At 43.1% G+C, this 24,579-nt stretch overlaps 2 protein-coding genes across 3 annotated transcripts; one reads left to right on the top strand and one right to left on the bottom strand.

Annotated features, from left to right (window-relative positions):
* Positions 1 to 1,316: 1,316 nt before the first annotated feature.
* On the bottom strand, positions 1,317 to 7,239 carry LOC121658088 (39S ribosomal protein L22, mitochondrial-like; the record flags this gene model as incomplete). The annotated part of the gene is made up of 7 exons (XM_042014527.1): positions 1,317 to 1,610; positions 2,719 to 2,788; positions 3,601 to 3,678; positions 3,989 to 4,054; positions 5,174 to 5,309; positions 6,537 to 6,582; positions 7,113 to 7,239. Coding segments are annotated over 7 exons (735 nt in total), but the record flags the coding sequence as incomplete, so codon positions are not given.
* Positions 7,240 to 7,294: 55 nt separating this feature from the next.
* On the top strand, positions 7,295 to 24,371 carry LOC121658120 (gem-associated protein 5-like). 2 transcript variants are annotated; one of them, XM_042014613.1, is made up of 28 exons: positions 7,295 to 7,471; positions 7,658 to 7,812; positions 8,306 to 8,487; positions 8,814 to 8,965; positions 9,183 to 9,314; positions 9,480 to 9,612; positions 10,008 to 10,167; positions 10,772 to 10,984; positions 11,665 to 11,750; positions 12,229 to 12,323; positions 13,023 to 13,159; positions 14,348 to 14,421; positions 14,806 to 14,987; positions 15,093 to 15,232; positions 15,654 to 15,825; positions 16,048 to 16,275; positions 16,768 to 16,881; positions 17,077 to 17,205; positions 17,522 to 17,617; positions 17,898 to 18,035; positions 18,391 to 18,538; positions 18,651 to 18,770; positions 19,651 to 19,861; positions 20,416 to 20,673; positions 21,330 to 21,492; positions 22,097 to 22,670; positions 23,104 to 23,200; positions 23,767 to 24,371. In XM_042014613.1, the coding sequence occupies exons 1-28, from the start codon at positions 7,321 to 7,323 to the stop codon at positions 23,920 to 23,922; spliced, it is 4,596 nt and encodes a 1,531-aa protein (XP_041870547.1). In that variant the 5' UTR covers positions 7,295 to 7,320; the 3' UTR covers positions 23,923 to 24,371. The 2 variants fall into 2 exon arrangements, with proteins under 2 accessions (XP_041870547.1, XP_041870548.1); XM_042014614.1 differs by having other exon boundaries at positions 9,186 to 9,314.
* Positions 24,372 to 24,579: the final 208 nt, after the last annotated feature.

Genomic DNA, 24,579 nt, shown 5'->3' on the forward strand with positions numbered 1-24,579 from the left:
GCAAGTTACTAAATCGTGGCTTTACAGCAAGAAATGTGTTTGAAAGTGCACTGCAGAAAACCAGACTGCAAATACACCCCCATTAATGGTACTGAGCTCTCATCATGCTTGTTGTGTAACTTCACCATCCCCTCATAATCTTTAACATCATAAGACCCTTTCTTTGGTAGCCAAAAGAAATCACTCTGTACCAACATTTTTTAAGACAATAAAAATAATTTGTTTCCTTATAGGAACTGTCCCTTTGCCATCATCCAAGTACTGACCAAAGTAAACACATGTAAGAAAAGCTACCATGAGTTGGCGTGGCAGAAAGACCCAAATGAGGTAAACAATCTATCTCCCACTCTAATGTTCCCAGAATGGAAAAGAAAGGTCTAAATATCAGACATTTGCATTGACAAGCAGTTGCCCATTCACTTTTTATGCTGATGTTCATCAACTCTGGCCATCTGGATTTGAAAATTTGACTGGGTGAAATGAGATTCCCCCTATCAACCTCAGTCTTTTTCTCTTCAAAGAAGTAATGATAAAAATGTTTTCAGAGAACAGAAAGCCTGATTTGTATATGCAACAAGCAATTCCATATTCAATCCATGGAGTGTTTTACTTTCCTAAATGCTAAAAAAGCAATTTGTTTCCAGACAATGCAGAATTAGTTCACTCTTCACCAAAACAAGCTTTTCTCCATAATTTGCCTGTTACCCACACTGAGTTTCCAGAGAGAACAGCCTGAACTCCATGCCCATATGAGATTATTAATGCCAAGGGCAAAATCCAAAACGGTTTGACCATGCTGGAAGTTTTCACTGCCACTTCCTCTCTGACAAACTAAACATTGCCACCTACTGACTCCCAAAGCCTGAACTTCCACGGATTTCTTTTATTTTCCACTCCCAGACACAATGTCCAAGATGCACAACAAAGGCTGTTACAGCCCAGATAAACCAAAAATTGATGTCTAAAATTCTGAAATATTATTACTTGGTTTTGCCCACTGTTACTTGTTTTTTTCCAAATGCTGTAAACTACTTTAAGACGTCAAATTTTAGTTTGAGGCTTGATCTTGCAACATGACTGTCAAGCACACAGTTTTACAATAAAAGACCCACCATACATAACAGAGACACCAAGCTTTATCACAGTACCATATTTTCTAGATTTGGCAGTCCAGGGTCGAGCTTGAATAATGTGGTCCAAGTACCTCAGAAAAAGTAACAGCTGCAGCTCCAAGATTTTTCCATACCCACGACTTCACAAATAAGAAAAAACCCTATGATTGTTCTCACATCATCCAGCTCCAGCAGCACCAAAGATATAACTAAACCATGATTTTAATCATTCTTTTACACAATTACATTGCCCAACCAGAGATACCTATACAGCCACAAGAGTGTGTCACAGTGTATGAACAAGAGTTCTGTTTCGCAGCTGCTGCACATATTCCTTTGCTTGGTCAAAGCCAGTCCTTGGTGGCTCTGGGGGAGGAGGAGGACCTTCCACCAGCTTCACAAAGTAGTGGCACCTGCTGATTTTCATGATGCCAAACATGCCCTTGCCGTGGCACCGCACCCGCTTCACGTAGCGGCCTCTGCCCGTCAGTGACTCCGCTGAAGTGAAAAGGAGAGGGGAGAGAAGATTATTCAGTCAAGAACAAACTGCCACAGCTGCAATAAAACACCTGTCTTGCCAGTGTATTTTTCATGGCTGCTTCTAGAAAGTTAATTCTACTCGGGATTCTCCCCTCCATCTTTCTTCTGTTACATTTAGCAGATCACTGCTACAGAGAAACCCGTGAGCTGCACTTAACGCTCTTCAGGAGCACCAAAAAGGTGAATTTGGAAAGCAAGCACACCAAGATAAATATGTGGGGAAGGACAAATCACACTGAGCATTTACTAGATTATACAGCTCTTCTGAAGGTGGTATTCATTTCACTGCCTTTCAGTAGTTTGTCTCATGAATTCCTGTGAAGTCTTACAGACTTCATTTTCCCTCCTTTCTCCCTTTATTGCATTTATCACAGGTATTTTCATTATCTGCACATCCAGTCCTGCACTAGCAGCTCAGTCTTCTTGTGGCAGAGGCCTGGAAGGCTCCAAAGAATTCTAATCAAATCTGCTTTACCGTCCAGGTGACTTTTAGCTTATGAGGTCAGTTTGGTAAAATTTATACCATATTAGACAAAATGAATATGTTTTTCTCGGTCCTAAAAACACCTATGAGGAAACACTTCTATAATATTTTTCTAGATTAAAAAGTGCTTTAGTTACAAGCTTATCCTGCAAATCATCTATAGCAAAGTCTTTTTATTAATAAGTTTACAGTCAATACCCATTTACTTTTATACTGTTTCTGATGGAAGTTTACCTTTGATCCTGCAAATCTAATTGTACCAGCCACAGACAAAGCTCCCAGCATCTCTGACTGGCAACACTAAAAACTAGAAACAGTTTGCTTCTTGTTGGTCTTTCATATTCATGGCAAGCATCTTCCTCTTCAGGACCTTATGCTCGATAGGGAGCAGAAATTCTGCTCTCCATCTTAAAAATGCTGCAAACATGTGCCTTTCACATTTTGGTAAAGTTTAGCAGAAACTGTCCTCTATTCATTTCTGGTGATTTGAAGCATCAAAACTTTATTAAATATAAAACATTTTCATAGGGTAGGATAGAGTAGGATGACATTTTTCTAATGTACTAAATTTTAAAAATGTACCTATATGTAAATTTGATTTGAATTCCACATTGTGCTTTCTTACAGCCATTTCCTGTGCTTCTAACAGAACCTGTAACAAAAAGAAAAGAAATGGAAATACTGAGGAGGAATTTAAGCAATGGTATTTCTTATCTCTAGATAACATGGAAGCAATTGAAAGTTTAAGTCGGTGATAGAAAAAGTATTTCATAGAGATAAAAAGACAAACATCTTTTAGGTAAGATGCTCCTTGCATAGAATGAAAAAGCCTCAGGACAATTCTGTTACATTTTTGGGGAGATGGTTTCCACCAGCATTAGTCAGCCTTCCATCCATGGACCTTTGTGTAATTAGACATCAGACTAGAAATAAATTCCAAGGTGGGCAAAATGAACTTGGTCCATTCAATATTTTCAGCTAATACAGGACACCTCTTTGCCATGACTGTCAGAAATCAACGCTTCAGCCAAGAAAATGAGTAATTTGAGAATCCAAACTACTGTATTCAAAGCTTTTGTGCCTTTAGAGAACTCAGCAGCCTCCTTAACAATATCCTTCATCTCACACAGTTTAAGAACCAAAGCACACAGATGTAGCAGCCATTAGTGACCAGGATTCTGCACCATTTACCATGAACTTAACACCAAGCACTGCTAGACAGGACACCCACATGGAATTTCTCATCATGACAAATTAAAACAGCCAGCACAAGTGAGCCCAACATATTCATAAGCCACAACAGTACATGATTGCAATGAAAATATGTTGCTAGAATGTGCTCCCAACAGGCTTACTTGAAACATAAAACCCCACAGAAGTAGAAACACCTCCAAACTTCTGGTGACAGGTATTGATTTTAAAGTTTTCTGGAAACCAGGAGTGTTAAAAAATACTTCTACTTACCTCTTTGATCACCTTTGCTCCCTTTTTGTCACTGAATTCCAACTGAGCGAGAGCCTGATCAATGGACATTCCTTTTATCTGCAATCAAAGTGTTAAAATTAACTTCTGCAATTACAAATATTTCCTTTCTCTTATTCAGAAGACATTCCTTAAATTATACTGCTATTATAAAAGCAAAAATACTGTAGTTTCCTTAACTACCATTTCTTCAGTGTAATATCCTACAGCTAAACCAAACCACAGCCATTCCCTGCCCAGATCCATGCTCATCCCCAGGACTCTGTTATAAAGACATTGATTAAACTGTGATTGAATGAGGCTGTTAAGACAAATACAGTAATTAAATTTTGCATTCTAACAAGCCCAGTACAAAGTACTCTTGGCTTACCAGTTTTGCCAGATACCACATCTTATCTTTGCTGTATTTTATTTCCCTCCGACAGTGATATATTTCCTAGGGGCAAAAAAATAAAAAGTGAAAGGATGGATAATTTTGCTGTGAAAACAGAATGGAGCATCCATGTCTGATCCACAATCTATGTTCTTACTAGGAATAAAAAGGCATGGCTCTGCCTACTATGAGAACAGCATATCAAGCATAGCTTTGACATTTGAAACTAAAAGCACTAAAAAAAGGTGCTGGCACACAGGAGATTTTAATACAATCTTATGACACTTCGTTTATAAGCAGAAGTCCCTGAAAAGGATAATCAGAAGGTTTTTCACCATCTTTTCCTCTCATCCTCTCCACCTTTAGAAGCAAAGACTGACATGCCCATTCAGCCTTAAAAATATTACCCTGCTGTCAACTCAACCTACTGGCAGAGCAAATAAACAATATTACCAGAATGAACTTAATTAGCTCTTCAGAAGTGAAGAGGGTTTCAAGTTTGATTGGCACAAAAAGCTGCCTCCACAGACCCATTTAACATTATTACTAACAGGGACCAACACCAGCTAGTAGAATCTAACATCAATACAAGTTTGAAAGAGATGGCACTCTATGAACGGGTAAAACACTGATTTAATAAACGAGTCTGTCAATAGCTGCATTTTCACACACACTGCATCAGTCAGCACAGTCCACAGCAGGGATTTTTATGTCCTAGGCCATAATGTTCACAGGAAAAATCACTAAATGCCCATGGCCCACAAAATACATGCCTTAAAAAACCCTTTCCTTTTGACATGTAAATACTTTTACTTTGCTGAGCAGTGTGTCTAACAGAAGCCACAACACATTAACTCCCAATGAAGAAAAATTATAACAATGGAATTCCAAAATATCAGTTGTTTGACAGTACAAATTCTACCTCCTTGTAGTTCAGAGACTTCTACAGAGGATGGGCCCCTTACAGCTTGAACCACACAAGGCTCCAATATAATTTAGAGATGGAAAACATTCGAAGTGATATTAACTTCTACAATACAGCCAAACTGAATAAAATCCTGAATAATGAGCAAATAAGCTTTCAAACTAGTGCCTTGTGCAGTCACCCTGTGCAGACAGTGACAGTCTGTTCAGAAATTGCCAAACATTCACAGGTAAGGCCATTCACAGGTGGATCCTTACAGCTGGTCTGCGAGGCTCTCCAGGCAGCTGTGGAGGGTAAACAATCCTGTTCTTTTTCTCCCACTTCCCAATTTTCTGCAGAGATGTGCTTGTGTGGATGCATGACAGAGGAAAAAGGCTACCAGATGCCAGCCACCTGCAAGACAAGACCACAGCCTCAGCTGCTGAACACAAGAGTTCTTTGTCCCTGCCCAGCCTATCTGGAAAATTGTGAATTTGCTGTCTTGATAAAGAACTGACACATTTGCCTACTCACAAAATGAAATTGTTAAAGTCCTTTATAGTTTATGCTGAAAGGCCTTTTTAATTCAACAAAAAGCCTCAGGCTTCCTAAAGCAAGCTATGAACACTGGCATATCATGAGATTCCACATTAAGTGTCCTCAGATTGCCACACAAAGTCACAGCCACCTCTGTTCTGATGTTCTCATGGGGCTCAGGACTGACACAAACCATTTATAACTTTTCCAAGGTACTTTCCATACTTAACTTTTACCAACAACATCTTTAGCAGTCAAAACTTCTAGCTTTTCAAGGGGCTGAGTATCTCAGAGCATCAGAGGTCAATAAACATTGTGAAATTTGAAAGGAGAGGTGTTCTAAAGTACTTCCAAAACACAATCAACTCAATACAAAAACCAGACAGCTAATAGCAAAAATTAGTTTTCAGGCATTTTGCTCACCTCAGATTCTGAAAAACCAAGCTGCATTTTGCCCCCAGCTGCCTGGATAAAGCAGCACTGGGCAGCTATTCCTGACTACAACAAACAGATGAGTTCAAGACCAAATACTGTGGGTTTTACTAAGCCTTGAACGCCTTTGTGTGTGTGGCCAACCCGTGCAAAACATCTTAAAAATGACAGGCAAACAGAGCATGCTGATTTCAAAAGGGCATTGTACACCATTGTTCACATCCTAAAAGCAGAGATTAGCATAACACACATATTTCAATGTCATGAAATACTTTTTTCAGATATTTGCAGGGATACAGCTGGCAGTACCAGTGCACCTACAGCACAACTATGTGATTCCTCCAGAAAGAGGGGAAACTTCAGCAACTAAGAAAAGCAGTGACTGGGGACAGCACAGGTACCACATCACTGTGACCCGAACCATAAAGTCAGAGAAAATATGGATGTCCAACAGAAAGAAGTGAGGAGAGAGATGCTTCCATCATGGCACAAGCTCTAAATACACAGAAGGACACCACAGGGACAGAGGGTGACCTGTTCCCCCAGCTCCAGGGCTGGGTGAGAAGGCCAAACCAGGCAACACCAGGCACCCAGCCCCAGGTACCCCTGAGCAGGGCAGTGCCTGTCCCACTGCCCAGGGCAGCGAGGGATGGGTGACAAAGCCAGACTCACCTCTCTGGTCGTGCCCAGCTGAGGAGACCCCGCGCCCAGGCAGCTCCTGAAGAGAAGGAACAGTGAGCGAGGCATGAACAGAACCATAAAATCACTGAATGGTTTGGGCCGGAAGGGACCTTGAAGCACATCTAGTCCCACGCCCTGCCATGGACAGGGACACCTTCCTCTATCCCAGGTTGCTCCAAGCCCCATCCAGCCTGGCCTTGGACACTTCCAGGGATGGGGCAGCCACAGCTTCTGTGGGCACCCTATACCAGGGCCTCACCTCCGTCACAGGGAACAATTTTTCCGTAATATCTAATCCAAACCTACTCTCTGTCAGTTTGAAGCCATCCCCCCTTGTCCTGTCATTCCAGACCCTTGTAAATAGTCTCTTCCCGTCTTTTCTGTAGGCTCCCTTCAGGCATTGAAAGGCTACAACTTGGGTCGTTGAAGCTTCTCTTCTCCAGGCTGAACAATCCCAATTCTCCCAGCCTTTCCTCATACGTGAGCTGCTCCCCCCCCTCCGATCAATTCGGTGGCCTCCTCTCAAGCGAGACCCCCCAAACCAGAGCCGCGTCCCCTCAGCCTCACCCGCGCCCAGCGCCCAGCGCGCCGCCATCTTCCCGGCCTCGCTTTGCGGCAGAGCCCCGGGCAGGAGCACGGACCGGGGCTCGGTTTGCGACAGTTTGCGGCGGCGTGCGCAGCGCTCGGCGGCAACGCCCGGGGCACGTGGGGCGGCGCGGGGGGACCCGGGGCGATGGCGGCGGGGAGCGGGACGGGAACGGGGACGGGAACGGGGATGGGCATGGGGGTGCGGGCACTGCCCGCCTCCCCCAACTGGTACAGCAGCCGCTGCAGCGACGCCAGCAGCGACGGCCGCCTCTTCGGCTTCGCGGCGAGGCACCGCGTCTGCCTTCTGGATGTCGCCGCCGCCGCGCCCGCGTTTTACGGTACCGTCACAACCTTCCCTCGCGTCCCTGTCCCCCGCGCTGTACAGCGGGGACGTGGGGCCTCCCCGCCACCGGGAGCCCAGGGAGGGCACATGGGAGGCGGCGGCGGGAGCCCCGGGATTTTGGGATCCGGGAGGTGTGGGAAGGCTCCGGGTGTCCCGTGACGATTTCTCGCTGTCGCTGCAGGGGAGCTCATCGGGCACACGGACAGGATCTCCGGGTTCGCCTTTTGCCCCTGCCCCGGGCAGAGCAGCCTCTGCGCCAGCAGCTCCGACGACGGAAGCGTCAAAATCTGGGACACCGGGACGCTGTCGCCGGTGCTGGAGTACAGCCTGCACCAGGTACAGCCGGGCACGGCGAGGCAGAGCGGGGCACTCGCGGGCGGGGGTGCGGTGTTTTAGAGCTCGCACTCAAAGCACGGTGGGGCTGCTTTGCCCGAAAGTGAATTTCAAGCCCGGTGGAATTAAATCCGTTGGATTTTGCTGGCCGGCTCTTTGTTCTTACCCTGCAGCGCTGTTGCATCACCTTAATGAGCTGCTGGTTACCATCAAAGCCGCAGTGAACCAGCGTGCTCGTGGTTTGGACTCATTGCCGCCTAAGCCAGCTCGCTTAAAATGATCTCAGCAAGTCACTGTTGCCCACAGGACAGACTGAATGTATATTTGAAGAAGTTACTGTGGCTCAGGATTCCCCATCAGCAGCTATATCCATCCTAAAAGAACTCAGGAACAAACAGAACTGGTGCTGGGGAGTGCTCACAGATTATTTTCTGCCTGTTATCCTAGGCTAGATAGTAGTAAGCCAGCTTTAAACGTTTTCAATCCTTTTTTTCAGAATGCAATCTCGGCGCTGCATTGGTCACCTCTTGTGAAAGATCTGATTGTGTCTGGTGATGAGAAAGGTGTCATTGTTTGTTACTGGCACAACAGAAATGACAGCCAGCAGTTCTTCCCAGAGCCTCGGACAGTTTTCTGCCTCACCTGTTCTCCTCATCATGAAAACCTGGTGGCCATTGGGTAAATGCTCATTAGTAAATATTCGTTATGTTTTGTTTTCCACTCTTCTTCTGCAAGAATTTATTGGGACGTTTTGCTACATGGTTGAAAGACTAACTTTAAGAGGTCTTGGTGGCTGTTCTTTTACTTTAGGAGTAAAACAAATTAGAAATAACATCTAGATGTGGTAAACCTGCATAGGCAAAGAAATCTGTAACAGAGTAATGGTACAGGTTGTCTTCTCTGTGATAGGGTGACAGTGACCTGGAAAGAGTTTGTAAGTCACCTCAGATAGTATTCCACAAGCATCCAAGAATCTCTTCATTTGTTTAAATCTCTGCTTTCAGCTACAAGGATGGCATGGTGGTTGTAATTGATATCAGCAGGAAGAGAGAAGTTGTGCACCGGCTGAGAGGCCACGAGGATGAAATACATTGCCTGGCCTGGTGCCCTGTGCCTGGGGAAGAAAGGTTACCTGCTTGGCAGGATGAGCTCCAGGGTATGTAGACATGATTAACAGTTTGTGGAGTAGTTTTTAGTTCATGTAAATGTCCTTCCAGAGGACTGAATTCCTTACAGAAGGCTAGTAAGTAGCTAAGCAACTGATAAGTTCAATATCAGAAAATACGTTCTGATACAAATCAAGGTAATATTCAGCTCATTTTTATAAAGCTTTGAATTTGAAAGCATAATAACATGATTTCAATGGTATTCAGCAGCTCCTTCAGAGGAAGGCAAGGTTCCAAATGGGGAGCTGACACAGGACACAGCCACGAAGAAAGGTTGTTACCTGGCCTCTGGAAGCAAGGATCAAACCATACGAATATGGAGCTGTACCAGAGGCAGGAGTAAGTAAGATATAAACAGTAACAAGGTGTGGAACAGCTCTTGAACTGCAGCCTTGGTGTGCTTAAAGCATGGGGAATGTACTTCAAGCTGCAGATTCACAGAACTCCTCTGTCTGTCTGAGATTTTTGATGTGTCAGGTCCAGTGATCCCTCTTGGTTCTGCAGGTGTGATGACTCTGAAGCTGCCACCCACCAAGAGGAGAGGTGGAGCTGTGGATCCGGCGGTCAAGGAGCGCATTTGGCTGACTGTGCACTGGCCTGCTGGCCATCCCACTGAGATTGTGTCCAGTGGCTTTGGGTAAGTGGGCCACTCAGCAGCCTGGGGACCAGCAGCAGCTGCATTCGTTTGTTGATACCGAAGGAAGTGCTGAATAGAAGACAACTCCTTCCTTTCCAGTGTAACAGCAGAAAACAGGCCAAGAGTTCAGACTTTGAGAAAGTTACTGTTTATCCCATAATTTGTCCAAGAATCTGACTGAGTATTGACTGCTAATAGCACTAATTGTGGTTTATGCCCATCTACTGGGAAAAAATGTCAGTTTTCAGGTGGTGTTTGTGTGTGTAGCTTTGTACAGGCATTGGATGTCTGCAGAGCTCTGTTACTCCTGACCTGTAGGATATTTGTGATATAGTCTGGAAAGAGCCGTGTTGTTCTTCTGAAGTGAAGAATTTAAATAAATTTCAATTTTGCAGAGGAGAACTGCTCCTTTGGAATTTGACCCAGCCTGGCAAACGCAAATGGACTCTTCTGGGATCTTCAGAAGGACAAAACCACTCCCGAATTGTGTTCAATCTCAGTTCTGTGAAGCACCAAGACAAAGAGCTCCTTTTTTCCATTTCAATGGACAGAGATGTAAGAACCATTTAAAAATTAACATAGAAATGCCTGTACTATGCAGTTTGAGGGAGTCAGAGTAACCCTTTTAGGGCCACAGTTTTTCTCTTGAAGTGGGTTAATTGCAGCAATTTATAACATTTGTTCTGAGCACAGGTTGTGTATGTTTCTGTTAGTTTATAAGCTCAACCTCTTACCATGGTGGAGTGAATGTTTATGATGCTCTGGACTTGCATAGTACGGTTTAATGAAAGGTGTTTTCCACTTCATTTCCTCTATGTTTCCCTTTTAAAAGGCCTGGTTTTCCTTCTTAAAATCATTTAATTGTACAAAGTAATGCATCTATTTTTTTATGGGGTTTTTTTGCAATCTTTGGGGTTTTACAGGCAGCAGAGTGTCTCCTGTTCTGAAATTGGAAGAGCAACTTAGTAAAATGTATTCATTGTGTCCATTCCAGTCTTGCAGCTACTGCAGCCCTGTCTGTGACGTGGAATCCTCTGGGATCACATCCTGTCAAGCCTTGCATTCGACCTTTTGATTCTTCATTGCACTTCTGCTTTGTTCTTTCTTGTCCTATCAGTCACTGTATTTGACCACTCCTTGCTCCTTAAATATTCTTCAGGTGAAATGCTGGGATCTGTCAACTCTGGATTGCAGCTGGACCATGCCCTCCCTTGGAGGATTTGTCTACAGCCTTGCTTTCTCCCCTGTGGACACAGGCTGTCTTGCCATCGGGGTTGGAGACAGCATGATCCGCGTGTGGAATACTTTGTCCATGAACAATATTTATGATGTCAAAACCTTCTGGCAAAGCATAAAGTCTAAGGTTACAGCAGTAAGTGTGCTTTGGATTCCTGTTTTTTCCCCCTTATCTCTTCTTTTCACTGAATTTTTTTCAAGTATGTTTTTCTCACTCTGAAGGTTTTTCCCAACTAAAACGAGATAAAGCCAAGTTGTTAATTTTATACTCAATTCTTTCTGTATACAATACATTTTAGAATCTGGCAACAAATTTTTAGACCTATTTACAATCCTAGAAGCTTGCATTTACATCTAGTGGAAATAAGCTGAAGTCCAGCTGGCTGTTACGTTACTTTTTCACTTTTATCCTCCATGATTCTTCCTTGCTTCATCCGTGGTTACCCTTGCTGTGCTAGGAAGTTTCACAGATACAAAAACCAGTACAACCAACACAGGTCTCTTCAGCTGGGGTTTAACCAGTGGTTGGTCAAAAGTTACTGCCTGGTAAAAGAGCTGGTAGCTATTTCTGTTTTGTAATGTAGGTATTAAATAGCATTTTAATGATTTTAGTCCCTTTCATCTTATCCTATCAAAAATGGAAGGGGGAGAGCCTTTGATACTCAGAGCAGAGTGATCAAATCAAGTGGCTGTGGTTGGAAGGGTGGGTATAGGGCATGGTCCTTCTTCATCAGTTTCTGCATTTTCCTTTTGTTTATTGTTTAGCAATAAAGTGTAACTTAGGCCATTATGTGTCTCTTTTTATTTTTCTCACAGTTATCCTGGCATCCAACTAAGGAAGGCTCCTTGGCTTTTGGAACAGATGATGGAAAAGTTGGCATATTTGACACCTTGTCCAGCAGGTAAAAAAGCAGCTTTCAAATTCATTAGTGTCAGATCCTGCTGGTGTGTTACCATACAGGGGTGTGGTGTGGTCTTTCCTGAGAGATACCTTTGCTGTTAGATGAGTAGGATTTAATTAAAATTAGTCGAGCAGTTGGATTTTTTCGTCTGCATTATATCTGAGCTTCAGTGGTAAACTTGCCATAAGTTAAAATTGCATGACCCGAGATCACCTGTGGGAGGACATCAGTTCAGGAAGACTTTATCCAGAAAGACATTTTCAGGGAAGGAGGAGCAGCAAGGAGGAGAAGGTCACCAGCACAATTGGGTTACAATTTTAGTAGTGTCCTACAGCAGATGTTAAAGAAAGCTTGGTTGAGCCATGGCTTTAGAATATTAAAGCACCTGGTGTCTCAAGTATGTTGCTTTGATTCTATCTTTTTTTAATTTCTATTTGGTGAAATGTGACTGCCCCTGCTTCCTTATCTTCCTGCCCAGTGCTAAGAATAAGCCACCTCAGATCTCCAGTACTTACCACAAGAAGACTGTGTACACATTAGCCTGGGGGCCTCCAACTCCTCCTCTGACTTCTGGTGAGTCTTCCAACACCTTGTGGCAAAATAAAACGCCCATGCAGAGCACAGGGATGCCATGAAGCTGCTATTCCCTCCCTTCTTTGGAGAAGGAGCCCCATTTGCTTGGTGGCAATCCTTTAGAGCAGCTAAGAATGTGTTCTGCTTGAGGAACTCGTAACTGTTTTGCAAGGGTACAAACTCCTGTAGTTTGTGAATTCTGGTACCTTCAGGAAATAGGTGAGAGTAGTGCTCCACACCTCTGGGCTTGCTTCAGGGTGGTACAGACCAGGAACTTCACAGGCTTCCTGCAGCAATTGTATCAAATCAAATACGCCTTCCAGAGTTTCTGCCATTTGAACTTCAGCTCTTCTCACACAACTTGGATTTTTTTTCTTTTAAGGACCAAAATTTAAAGGAAATTTTAGTGTTTGCAGTGATTGTGCTATGAGGGATCTGTTGGTAGAAATGAGAGCTCCTTTCAGAGGGTTGTACTGTGAAAATTTCCTGCTGCTGGACTGCAGGCCAGATGGATACTGCTTTTTAAAGCTGTGAATTGTGTATATGTATATATATATACACACACACACACACACACACACATACAGAAGGATGTATATTGCTTTTTGAAATAATGTTTTGATTTATAGTGGGAGGGATTAGTTCTGTGAAGACTGATGAAGAACAGAGTATAATTAGCTCTTTTTCTCTGTTGGATAGGAGAAGAAAGTGAACAGCCCTCTGTAACTTTGTACAGTTGTGCTGGAGAAGGAATTGTTTTTCAACACAATCCCTGGAAGCTTAATGGAGAAGCAAATGACATCAACAAAGTCATCCGAGACACCAATTCAATCAAAGTGAGTATGAATTTGAGGGGGTTTTATGGATTCATAGTAACCATGCCAGAGTTTCCATGGCCTTGTAGTTGTAAGTTTCTGATTTTGCCTTTGTGATGTCTGTAACAAAAAACTTGAACCCCTCAGTCTCCACAGATGAACTTCAGAGACACTAGCTGACTCAAACTATTTAAACAGTTCATATATTTGTGTCTGAAGAGGGTGGTTGGTATTTTTTTTCTCTCAGTGTCAACATGGCACATCTTTTTCTGGCATCAGTTGCTTAATTTTCTACACTATAATTTGCTTAACTGGGAAAGGTAAATTGGAGGATAGAGTTTGGTTTTAAAGCTGTGTGTGGCTGCTTAAAGTAGTAGGTTCATACAGAGCTTTCCAGCTCCAAAGCACTTGAAGTGATAACCTGAATCATGTCCTAGCTTTCACCACGTGGTGGGCATGCATAAGTTATTTACCTCAATTCCTTTAGTTCCCTTGCTTCAACCATGAACCTTTTAAGACAAATTTTTCATTAAAAACAATCATGATTTTGCAGGAGGCTGTTTCCATTTATACTGCAGCCAGTGCAGAGTGGTTGGTGATCACTGAGTATCTTCTCAAGTGTGATCAGTCATTTCCTAGTTGAAAGTATAAAATAAGTGGAGTGGGTTGGATCTTCAGTTCTTTTAAGTCAGTTGAAGTTAGTCAAAGGGTATTGATTTGTATCAGCTGGGTTTTGGCTTCTTTCTTAAGTGAAGACTCGTTGGGAGTTAAGAGAGTAATGTTACAGGCATTGAAATGATCATATTTAGGCATCTAAATTGTAAATTGTAAGTACTTTTTGTCTGAATTAGAATGAATAGGGATAATTACAAGTAAACTTTGGTTTCTTTTGAAATGCGATAGAATTTGGTTGCAATGTCTGGTGCTTTCCAAGGAGTGTAAGGAGATGAAACATCCAGGTCCTACTGGAATCCAGACAAAACTTCAAAATATTTCCCAGAACTGATAGAAACAATCATTGGTTCTTGCATCAGTTCTTTCAGTCTTAATTGCTCAGGTTTATGTCACTGTTACAAAAGCAATGGACACTTCTATGATTTCCATTTTGCAGACTAATTGCAGCTCTGTCCAGTTGCCAGCCTTGTTCTGTTGAATGTATGTGAGAGAGATTTAAGAGGTTTTGGCAATAATTGTGTCTTCTTTCTGCAGCACAAGCTGCCTGCACGTACAGAGATCAGCTGGAAACCAGATGGCAAACTCCTGGCTCTTGGCAATGAGGATGGGTATGTTCCATTTGTAGGTTAAGGTGGTGTCTGTGCTGATCTTGACTGGAGTCACTGTGGTGAAGCAAAAGCACTTTTTGTTGCCCTGGTTTGTATCTGTTCTGCCACTGCTGATGTATTTGAATCATCATAATTCAGCATTCCCTGCTGTTATTTGTTGTACCTGCTCTTGGCATGGAGGATCCTCATTATCACATTAAATTCTTTTTCAAGGACCCACTCATGGTTGAAATGCACTTTTGCTGAGTTTGAGTTGAATCCAGAAAGCACAAACTCAGTGACTCTTAATTCACGTGCTCCAATTCTGCTCATGCAAGATAACAAAAAAGTTTTCCCATTTTCTCCAACTACTGGAATTCTTACACTGTTGTTCTTATATTTCAGCTCAATTGAAATATTTCAGGCACCAAACTTGAAGCTGCTCTGCACTATCCAGCAGCATCACAAGCTGATCAATGCCATTCGTTGGCACCATGAGCACGGGACCCAGCCAGAGCTGAGTTACCTGATAGCTTCAGGCTCCATCAATGCCACCATTTATGTGCATAATCTGAAGAATGTTGTAGGTAACAGTTTGCAGATTATATTCCAAGTCTTGGCATCTTTTTTTTTTTTGTTTATTTCTGTTTTGTCTTTCTGGCCATACTTAGTAATTTTCTTTTTTCTTTCAGAGAACTCTTCAGAAAGTCCTTTGACAATAACAGAGCCTTTTCGAACTCTGGCTGGGCACACAGCTAAAATCACAAGTCTTTCTTGGAGCCCCCACCATGAGGGAAGATTGGTGTCTGCTTGCTATGATGGCACTGCACAGGTATTGTCCAAAGCATCTCAGAATTGTATTTCAAATCATCCATTCCACAGCTGACTAAAGAGCAAAACTTGTTTTTGTGACATAAACTTTTGAAGTACTGCAAATTTACCTTTGGTAACCATCTGCTGGTTCTGGATACCTGATATCCAGATTATTTTGTGATTTGTGAATTGATTTTTAAGTCCAGTCATTAAGGTTTTCATATTAGCACTTTTGGATCCTTAGAAAAGGAAGACATTGTGCAGCTGTATCAGTGCAAGCAAAGGAAGCCCTACATTTTCTCCATTTGCATGTTGGTATTTGAAATACCCCTGCAAAATCCCAATAGAGAAGTTCCTGCATGTGCAAATCATGAGAAAATGCAGAGTATTAGGTGAAGAAGAGACTTTCTGAGTAAGTGGATTTCTGTCTTGTTGCCAAGGTGTGGGATGTGATGAAGGAAGAGCCACTCTGCAACTACCGAGGGCACCAGGGCCGCCTGCTGAGTGTCCAGTGGTCACCAGTGGATTCAGATTGTGTTTATACAGGAGCAGATGATTTTTCTGTTCACAAGTGGCACATCTCCAAGCAGGAACATACACGGCCTCCTCAGGGTGAGTGTATTCAAACAGAAGACCTTTCCTGAAGGTGATGTTGGAGCTAAGAAATGGAGGGTTGCCTTGTTGAAATTATGCAAGTTCTTGTGCTGAATTCCAAATCTGCTTCCTCTTCAGGAATAAACTGTGTCTAGGTTTACATTGAGTTTTATCCTTACTTGGAAAGTGTTGATCTTGAGATACAGGCAGCTAATTCACTAAAATTGCCACCTTTTACAGGCAAAAAGAGTGTAGAATTAGAGAAGAAAAGAAGTATGCAGCCAAAAGTCAAAGCCAAGAAGAAGAAAAAGCCAACAGGCAAGAGTCCAGGCAAGCAGGATGCAAATGATGCCATGAATGGAGATGACAGCATGAAGGAAATGTTGCTGGAGGAAAATGGAGTGTCAGACCATGAAGGAGAAAAAGAAGCTCAGGAGGCAGAGTTGGCTGATAAAGTCTCTGTGACTGGTAATAATCAAATCATCTTAGTTCAATGTTTCCAGACTGTTCAGCCCTCAGAGCATCACCAAGTTTAATTTTCATGCAGATTTTCTCATTGTATGGTTTTATTGAAATTGTCCACTTGAAGGAAAAAGGCTCTGGAATGCCTTTTGTAATTTCCCAAACTAGTTTGGGGCTAGTTGTCTTTAGATAACAAGATTCTGGCCTCATGAACAGTTACCATGTTTGACTTGAAACAGTGTCATTTTTGATCAGCAGTGATAAATCTTATAATACTGGTGCATCTTCATTGGTGTCTTTTGACATCTCATTTAGCCTTCTGACAGTTCTCTGTTTTCTTGATGATTCCTTTCCCTAAAAAGCTGTTAAGTTCTATGGCAAAGCAAAGCTTGGTTTCTGTATGTTTCAAAATTAGTGTACCAGAATGTGAATATGTGAATTATTCTGTGTGCATTTCCATTCATTGCTTTTCCTTTTTTAAATCACTTGGCTCCACAGTGTCCAGGGATACATCTTCATCTGCATGTGATTATTCTTCGTTCAGCTCACCAAAGCCTTTTGTGACCCAGAAAGCTGCTCCCGTGAAAAAGGATCCACCTAAAGAGAAGCCAGGTTAGTATGTTTCAGGGATTTTTTACAGTCCTGTATCAAGGCAGAGTTCCCCATTCTGGACTTGTTTGGCTGGAGCTTCTCTTCTTAATGTGACACCAAATAAATGCCAGAGAAAGAAGAGGGTGCTTTTAAAATATGTTGAGGAGCTCTGCTGTAACTGCAGCAGCAGTGACTAAAATGTGTCTGATCTTTCAGCTCCTGATGCCTCTCTAAAGAAGAAGAAGCCTCGTTCTATTCTGCCCTTCAGCACATTAATGGATCACAGATCAAAAGATGAATTGCATCAGGACTGCTTGAAGCTGGCTGCATGTCTGAAAACTAAAGGTATCAGTATAAAACTTAAAATACCGAGAGGGTAGGTGCTCTCAAGTACTCAGAATAAGTGTCCAGGGACTTGACTTCAATCACAGGACATTATTTTTCTTAAATCCTCACCTTTATCAAAGAGTGTGACTAGTTGTGGTATCAAACTTACATCTAAGTACTGAGTGTTGACCAGCAAATTGTTAAATCTGCTATACAGGAAAGAAAATAGAAAACAGAAGTACTTGCCAACAGTTGAGTGGTACAGTGACTTGGCACATTCCAGTTCCCAGTTTTGTATTAAATCCTAAATATTCATTCTTCTTATCTGGTTTAGATAATAATGAAGATGTGTCCCCTGACCTCAAGGACTGCATCCACTTGGGGCTGTTCACAGACAGGGATTCTCTGCACAAGATGATTGATATGGAAGGTAAGTGGCATAAAGAGTGTGCCCACTCTAACTTGTATTCAAGTAGAAAATAAATTGGGAAAAATGCTTGAGTTTTCTTTACTGTGGATTACAGTCCAGGATTAAGAATGCGGCTCTGTGTGAGAAGAAGATACATCTTTTTCCCAGATAGTTTTTACATCTTTCAGTTGCAAACCTGCCATACCTTAAGCTTGAGTTATTTCATTCTCCCAAGCTATTTTACTGTGACAAACGATGCTGTTGCACTCATGCTGATGGGAAGTGTGTTTGCTTCCAACAGGAAAGCACCACTTGGAGAATGGGCATGCAGAGCTCTTCCAGCAGCTCATGCTATGGAAAGGAGACTTGAAGGGTGTTCTCCAGGCAGCTGCTGAGAGGGGGGAGCTGACAGACCAGCTCGTAGCCATGTCACCCATGGGTATGTTTGCTCTTGCATCACATAAGCTGGTGGAATTGGCTGCCAAAGGTCCCCTCATTCTGGTGGTTCTGGACAGAAGCTCAAGAATTGGTTCTTTGTAATATGATTAGCATTCCTTACAGCTTGCTGCTGGTTTAAATATCCTTGTAAGTTATTTTACTGGCAGTGAAGTCCTGCAGTCATGTTCAAGGCCTAATTTTGCCCCACTTCATTGACTTGTGTTAGGATGGTTAAGAAATAAGAAACTACTCTGGGGCAGAGAAGAGGTACATATTGAAGAAACAACTGATGGTATCCCACAGGAATTCTTCCAGTTATAAAACTGTCTCCAATGGTGTTGCCTTCTCTTTTACAGCTGGATACCAGGCCTGGGTTTGGACAGTGGAAGCCTTTGCCAAGCAGCTGTGTTTCCAGGAGCAATACGTGAAGGCTGCCTCCCATCTCCTGTCCATCCATAAAGTCTATGAGGCTATTGAGCTCCTGAAAGTGAACAATTTTTACAGGTTGCTGTATATTTATGTTTATCTTGGTTTTCTTGTGGGGTGGATTTGTCATTTTGGTTCACTCTTTGCACACAGATTAACTTTTCTGTCTGGTTTCCCTTATGTGCATTAGGGAAGCGATTGTAATGGCTAAGGCCAGGCTGCGTCCAGAAGATCCAATTCTGAAGGATCTCTACACCAGCTGGGCAGCTCTGCTAGAGAAAGATGGTCATTATTCCATGGCTGCCAAATGGTGAGTGTTACTGGGGAGAAGACAGAGTTGGTTCTATGCCTACAACAAAGAAAGTTCTTGGGTTTGTAGCAGTTGAAATCTGTTAACTGGTCCGGTCATTGGTTGTATAAGGTGCTTTCTGAGCCTGATCTCACTAAATTTCCTCTAATATAGGTAGGAAAAGAAGCTCCAGAGAGCAGTTCAGAGCAAAAGATCCAAATGTCATATTACAGTAGAGCCATCTCTTTCCACAGACATTACTGGAAGTTTTTGAAAACTAGTCTAGCAAGACTAAGATTAGGTTGTCTACAAAAAGACTATGTGAGATTTCCAACCTTTCCACTGGAAACATGCAGTGCAGCAGTTCATCTTGAGTTTCTTGAAGCCTCAGCTAATATCCTGGTCATTGGGTTATCCTGCTCCAACTGGAGTGTTTATCCTTTGTGACTACCAAAATTACTAATACCACTTGAAATATTTTGGCTGGAGTAGTGTCCTCTGCTTGATGCTGATTTCAGTTCTGGCATTTTTGTGGATAATCACAGTTGTGAAAGGATTTGCATGAAACCCAGACAAATGCAGTAGGGACAAACAGCTGCATATAACCTTTGTCTATTGAATCTGTTTTGTTTTATTGCTCATCCAAGCCATGTGTGGTATGCAGACCACCAGAAATTTCAGTCCCTGACTTTAAGGCTGTGTGACTTCCCCTTGGTAGCTTTGCATCCGATTGTTCACCATATGTCTATAGTAAACTTTGATAAGAAAAAGTGGTGAGAGCTCTGAGAACCTGTGGAAAATCCACAATCATCTTCATTTGCATATTTGTGATACTGTGTTGCAACACAATTTAAAAACTATTTTAGTACCAATCAATTTGTTTTGCTTTTATCTTTTTCAGTTATCTGGGGGCTTCCTCGCCCTATGATGCAGTTAAAGTGTTGTCAAAAAAGGGGGATGTGACATCCCTTAAAACTGCTGCTGAGCTTGCTCTGATATCTGGGGAGGAGGAGTTGTCAGCAACTTTGTCTTTGAGATGTGCCCAAGACCTGCTGTTATCCAGGAACTGGGTGGGAGCTCAGGAAGTCCTTCAGCAACATAAAACTTTATTTGTGAGTCTGGTCCTTTCCACCTTCTTCAGTGTTTTCTCTCTCTAGATTAACTTAACTTGGCACCACTTCCCATACCTGAAGAGTCCACAAGTGGTCCTTTGAGCTGGTTTTGCCTCAAAATATTTTTCTGGGAGTATATTGCAATGACCCTGTGGAAAAGCGTGCACCTTTGCAGAGGGCCATGGTGGGGTGGTATGTAGGCTCTGCTTCTTAGTTACATGAGAGGTGGTTGAGAAAGTGGGATTCATTTTTAAGTGTAATACTGATCATGAGAAGAAAGAGGTAAAGCATTTGCTGTTTACATTAAAGGAACAAATGAGCCAACTCTAAGTCCAGCTGCTGGAGGTTTGAATTTGAAATCTCTTGTGGACTCAGAAGCAGGTGGCTACCTTGGCTTGCTCTGACGTTCCCGTCTGACTTCCCTTAGGCTCTGTCACCAAGAAGCTGCTACCAGCCATGATGTTCTTAAGTCACTCTACCTGCTGTGGTCAGCAAGGGATTGTTTTTCTTGTTGCAACAGCTCAGTGGTTTGTTTTTTTTCCTCCTTGTCAAAGGGACAAAGCCTTGTTTTCTGCCTGAACGAGCTGCTCTGCAGGTGCCTCAGTGAAAGGAATCCCTGTGAGCGAAAGAGCCCCGTGCCCCCCTGTTACCACAACTGGGAGCTGAACAGACAGGCCTCGTTTTTTGACATGGTGACAGAAGTGTGGCAGAATGTGCTGGGCATGGACACCACTGAACGAGCCACATGTGCACAGGAGCAGCTGCACAGGATTGAGCATCCTCCTTCAACCAGCAACACACACCCAAAGCAGGTAAATGGATTTCAGTCTGTGCAGGCATGAAGCCTTACTGTGGCATAGGCAGTAAACCCAGCCACTTTGTGGTGTTGCACCAGCCATTCCCAGGGAACTGATGTCTGCACCCTGCTGCAGCATGGGGTTACAGTCTGGGAGAGATGATCAGCAGCTGGGGCAGCTTTGTGTAGCCACCAGTTAAGTTTCTGCATTTGTTTGTGTGCAGGGTAGGAACTGACATAGGGTGTTGGGAGTCAGCCTGAGGTCACTGAGATGTGCTGGCTGGGAATTACTGACAGAGCTGAGGAGTCTCAGCACTGATTCGGGGGTTGTAGTGGACTGTTAGGGAGGCAGGGCTGCTTGTTGTCAAAAATCCTGGTGTTCACAAGGTCTGTCCATAGACCAGTGCTCCTGCAGCTCCTCTGTGTGACCACAGTGAATCACCGCTCCCGCTTCTCATCTGCTTAGCAGGACACAGGCAAGCACAGTGGCTGATTTTGCAGCTCAAAGTGATGTAGAAATGCTCTATCTCCTGCATGAAGGAGACTGTGTAAATTGCATTGTCATTAAAATTGCTTTTGGTCAAGTCATGTGCTCCTGGGCTCTTCCATGATGGTCATAAGCTCACACTTTGCAGTGTAACTTTTAACTGTGCTCTCTGGTGCTTCCTGTAGGTGCTTTTCCATATCTCCCATGACCTGGCCCTTGCAGCCCTGAGCTGTCACTTGGGTACGTGGGATGAGGCAGTGAAAAATATTCTTGGAGCTGTGACCCGCAGTTTTCATGCTGGGAATTTCACTCTGATGCAGGAGATTTGCAGTATCATCCTTCCTGAGGGTAAGTGTCCTTGTGTCTCTTCTGCTGGCACTGACAGGGCTCTTCCTTGCCAACACAGCTGTGTCCATTAATGTTCCTAGGCTAAATAATGTTTGGAAGCAGCAAGACATACACATATGTGTGGAATTTGGCTAGTGAAAAGGCCACTGGGCGATGAAAATTCCTGACTGTGGAAGGAAGCTCAGCTATGTCCACCTGGTGTGAGTGATGTAGGAAACTTGAGTGAATTCTCTTCTGTGAGGGAGATGGGGAACATTAGAATGCTGTGTTCATTTCGTAGCTACACATACTCCAACCTGTCCTCCATTCTCTTTAGAGTATGCAGTGCATTTAGTTTGTGGCTCTTGATTATGTGAGTCTTGTGTTTTGCAGCTTGGGACCAAGGAAATTTGCTGTAGCTGATGAGAACATTTTAGCTAGAATAGAGTATTGTGTTCACAAAGATGCCAACGATGTTTTAGCTTTCATGCTTAGTGTACTGCTCTGCCAGTATCTGAGTAAATCCCTGATTGGGGTTTCCAGGGTTTCCTGGTTCATTTACCAGATCTGCTCTTTGTCTTTGGAAAGTTCTATGAACTATTTGTAATCCTTTTCTCATTATTAGGCTGTGATGACCTGAGACACAAACTGGACAGCACAAATTCTCAGAGCATGGATGCCTGCAGGAGTTTGGAGGGCTTCGTGGCTTACAGACTGCTCTATGACCTGTGGTGGAACCCACCCAAAGACTGCCTTGGCCTGCAGAAGGCTGTGTTGGGTCCTGTGCTGTGTCCCAGTGAGCAGACAGCTCCTGAGAAGAGTTGTGTTTCAGGTGACCCATCCCCTGAGGAAACGGTTCGAACTGCAGCTGAGATGGGTGAAAACCTCTGCAGTACAACTGACGTTCACAAGTGTGAGACACAAAGTGACTCAGGAACTGACTCGACTGATATGGTAGACAGACAGTCAAAACTGAAGGGTTGCCAAGTGCTCCTTTCAGAAGAGATGGCTGCCTTGCAGAACACCCAGAGAGACATAGCTGAGGTCCAGGAGACTTTAGCAGAAATGATCCGGCAGCATCAGCAGCAGAGGAACAATCTCCAGGAAAACACAAATGGAAACACGCAGGGAAGCAACCTGGAACAGAGTTCAGAGACTGAATCAGACAAACGATGCTCTGACAGCAACCAGATGAATTGGTAAGATTCAGCACATAAATGAGTGGATTAAAAAGTGCTGCTTGTGTGTTTGTGCAGGAAATTTCTTGTTTAGCCTAGACTAGCTCTAACCTCAATCTCATCCCCCAGGGGCACTTGAATATACAGCTCAGAAATCTTGCATTTCCCTTGGGGTGAACCACCATGTGCATAAACTCAGCTGAACAGTTTTGTGATGCATGAGGTGTTGTTACAGTGAATAAACAAGGCAGCTTGAAAGAGGGAGGATAATGAAAAGGCCAAGCATGACCTAAGAGTTCTGTTTCTTTGTTGAACATTGATTTGGGACTTTGGCAAGAACAAGCTCGAGCATAAAACACTTGGCCAGTTCTCTCCTGTGCTCCTTGTCCAGGAGGGAGGCTACACAGGCAACTAACAACACAGTTACTCATGACACCTGCTCTTCTCTTGACAGCAAAGATGAAGTAAAGCAACCGATTACGCTCCCTGAGCTCACAAAGCAGCTTCTGAAAGCAAAGCAGAAATTAGCTGAATTTCCAGACAATTTAAAGGTAAGTTTTCAGAAGAGCCACTGCAGTTCTGAAAAAAGACAGTCATTCTGTAAGGGCAGCATCATCACAGAATCCTTTTTGTACAGAAAGGAACAGTGATGTTCCTTGTGATCCTGTGGCAGTTTTGGGAGAGAACTGACACATGGCATCAGGGTGGTATTTTTCTTTCAAGCATAATTTTCCCCATGCAGTCGGAAAGCATAGCTAAAGCTCCTGTGTGGGAGAACTCAATGAGACATCCTGTATGGATCATCCCATGCATTTTAAGAGTAATCCCTTGCTACTTATGTATGAAAAAATTTATAAACAATGAAATCAAAACTTTAAGCTATAAAATGGCCTTTATAGATTAGGAGCTGTAGACAGTACACACCACATGCTTGAAAATATGTCACCGTGGTGACTGGGCAAGAGGAGGCAAACCTGGATAAATGTGAGGAGAAAATGCATCTCACTCCTGACTGTTCTGAGGATGCTACAAAGCAGTGTCTTTAGAGAGCTGGCTGATTATGTGGAACAACTGTAATATAAACTCTAGACATCACCTCATGTTCCTTTTTTTGCAGGTCTTCCCCTTCCCTGACGTGCTGGAGTGCTGCCTTGTACTCCTTCACCTTGGATCCCAGTGTCCTTCTGAGCTGCAGGAAGAGGCTCTCGCTCTCCTTAGGAAACACGGTAGTGCTGGGATTTACAAAAAGGCTGGCAGGAGCTTCTTGACATGACATGGAGACCAAACTGTCTCCCTTGAGCTGCCTCCAGCTGCTTAACACCAAGGCTGTTCTTTCTTCAAGTGAAGGCTTCTTTTGATGGCTGTGGCTGTTACTGATACAAAATGTCAGGTTTATACACATCCACTTGTGCTCATCCACTGATACTATTTAAGGAGACTGTTAGAAAATTGAAAAGCAGTAGAGTGTGGGCTTGAACTGTTATAATGGATTTTTGTATAGTTTTTTATTTGTTGGACATTATGCTAATGAAAGCTCTTGCTCTTTACGTGCAAGAGAAAGTTTTGAGCAGCTGTATAGTCTTTCAGCAGAGGAGGAAGAGTGAGCTGCCCTCAGGAAAATCAATGGTTTCTGTAAGCAAACTGACCCTTAGGCCAGTATTGTTCTTTAAGCATTGTGAGTTTATTTTCTCTCCTTTAAATAAAGTCTTCTACCACCATGAATTGGTATTAAATTTGATGTACAGAAATTAGTTCTCTAGACCAGTGCTATTCTAGACAGTGCCAAAACCAATCCTGGATTTTGCAGTCTTGAACATGCAGTATTTTGACCAGTCTTGCAGCTTACTTAAATGCTTTGCGTGGCTTGTTAGAAAAAGTAACTTTTCCCATTAAAAACACAAGGCTGCATAAGTGTCAGTGAACACAGCAT

This window comes from Corvus kubaryi, unplaced genomic scaffold, assembly GCF_017639235.1.
Source record: "Corvus kubaryi isolate FWS band 111438036 unplaced genomic scaffold, C.kubaryi_AGA036_p1.0 split2-37374, whole genome shotgun sequence".
NCBI classification, from domain to species: Eukaryota; Metazoa; Chordata; class Aves; order Passeriformes; family Corvidae; genus Corvus; species Corvus kubaryi.

Excerpts from the sequence above, each read along its gene's own strand:
- LOC121658120 (XM_042014613.1), top strand. The coding sequence starts at position 7,321 with ATGGGCATGGGGGTGCGGGCACTGCCCGCCTCCCCCAACTGGTACAGC. Across the intron at positions 14,988-15,092 it reads TAATCTGAAGAATGTTGTAG|AGAACTCTTCAGAAAGTCCT; the intron begins GTAACAGTTTGC and ends TTTTTCTTTCAG. Across the intron at positions 22,671-23,103 it reads GACAGCAACCAGATGAATTG|CAAAGATGAAGTAAAGCAAC; the intron begins GTAAGATTCAGC and ends TTCTCTTGACAG.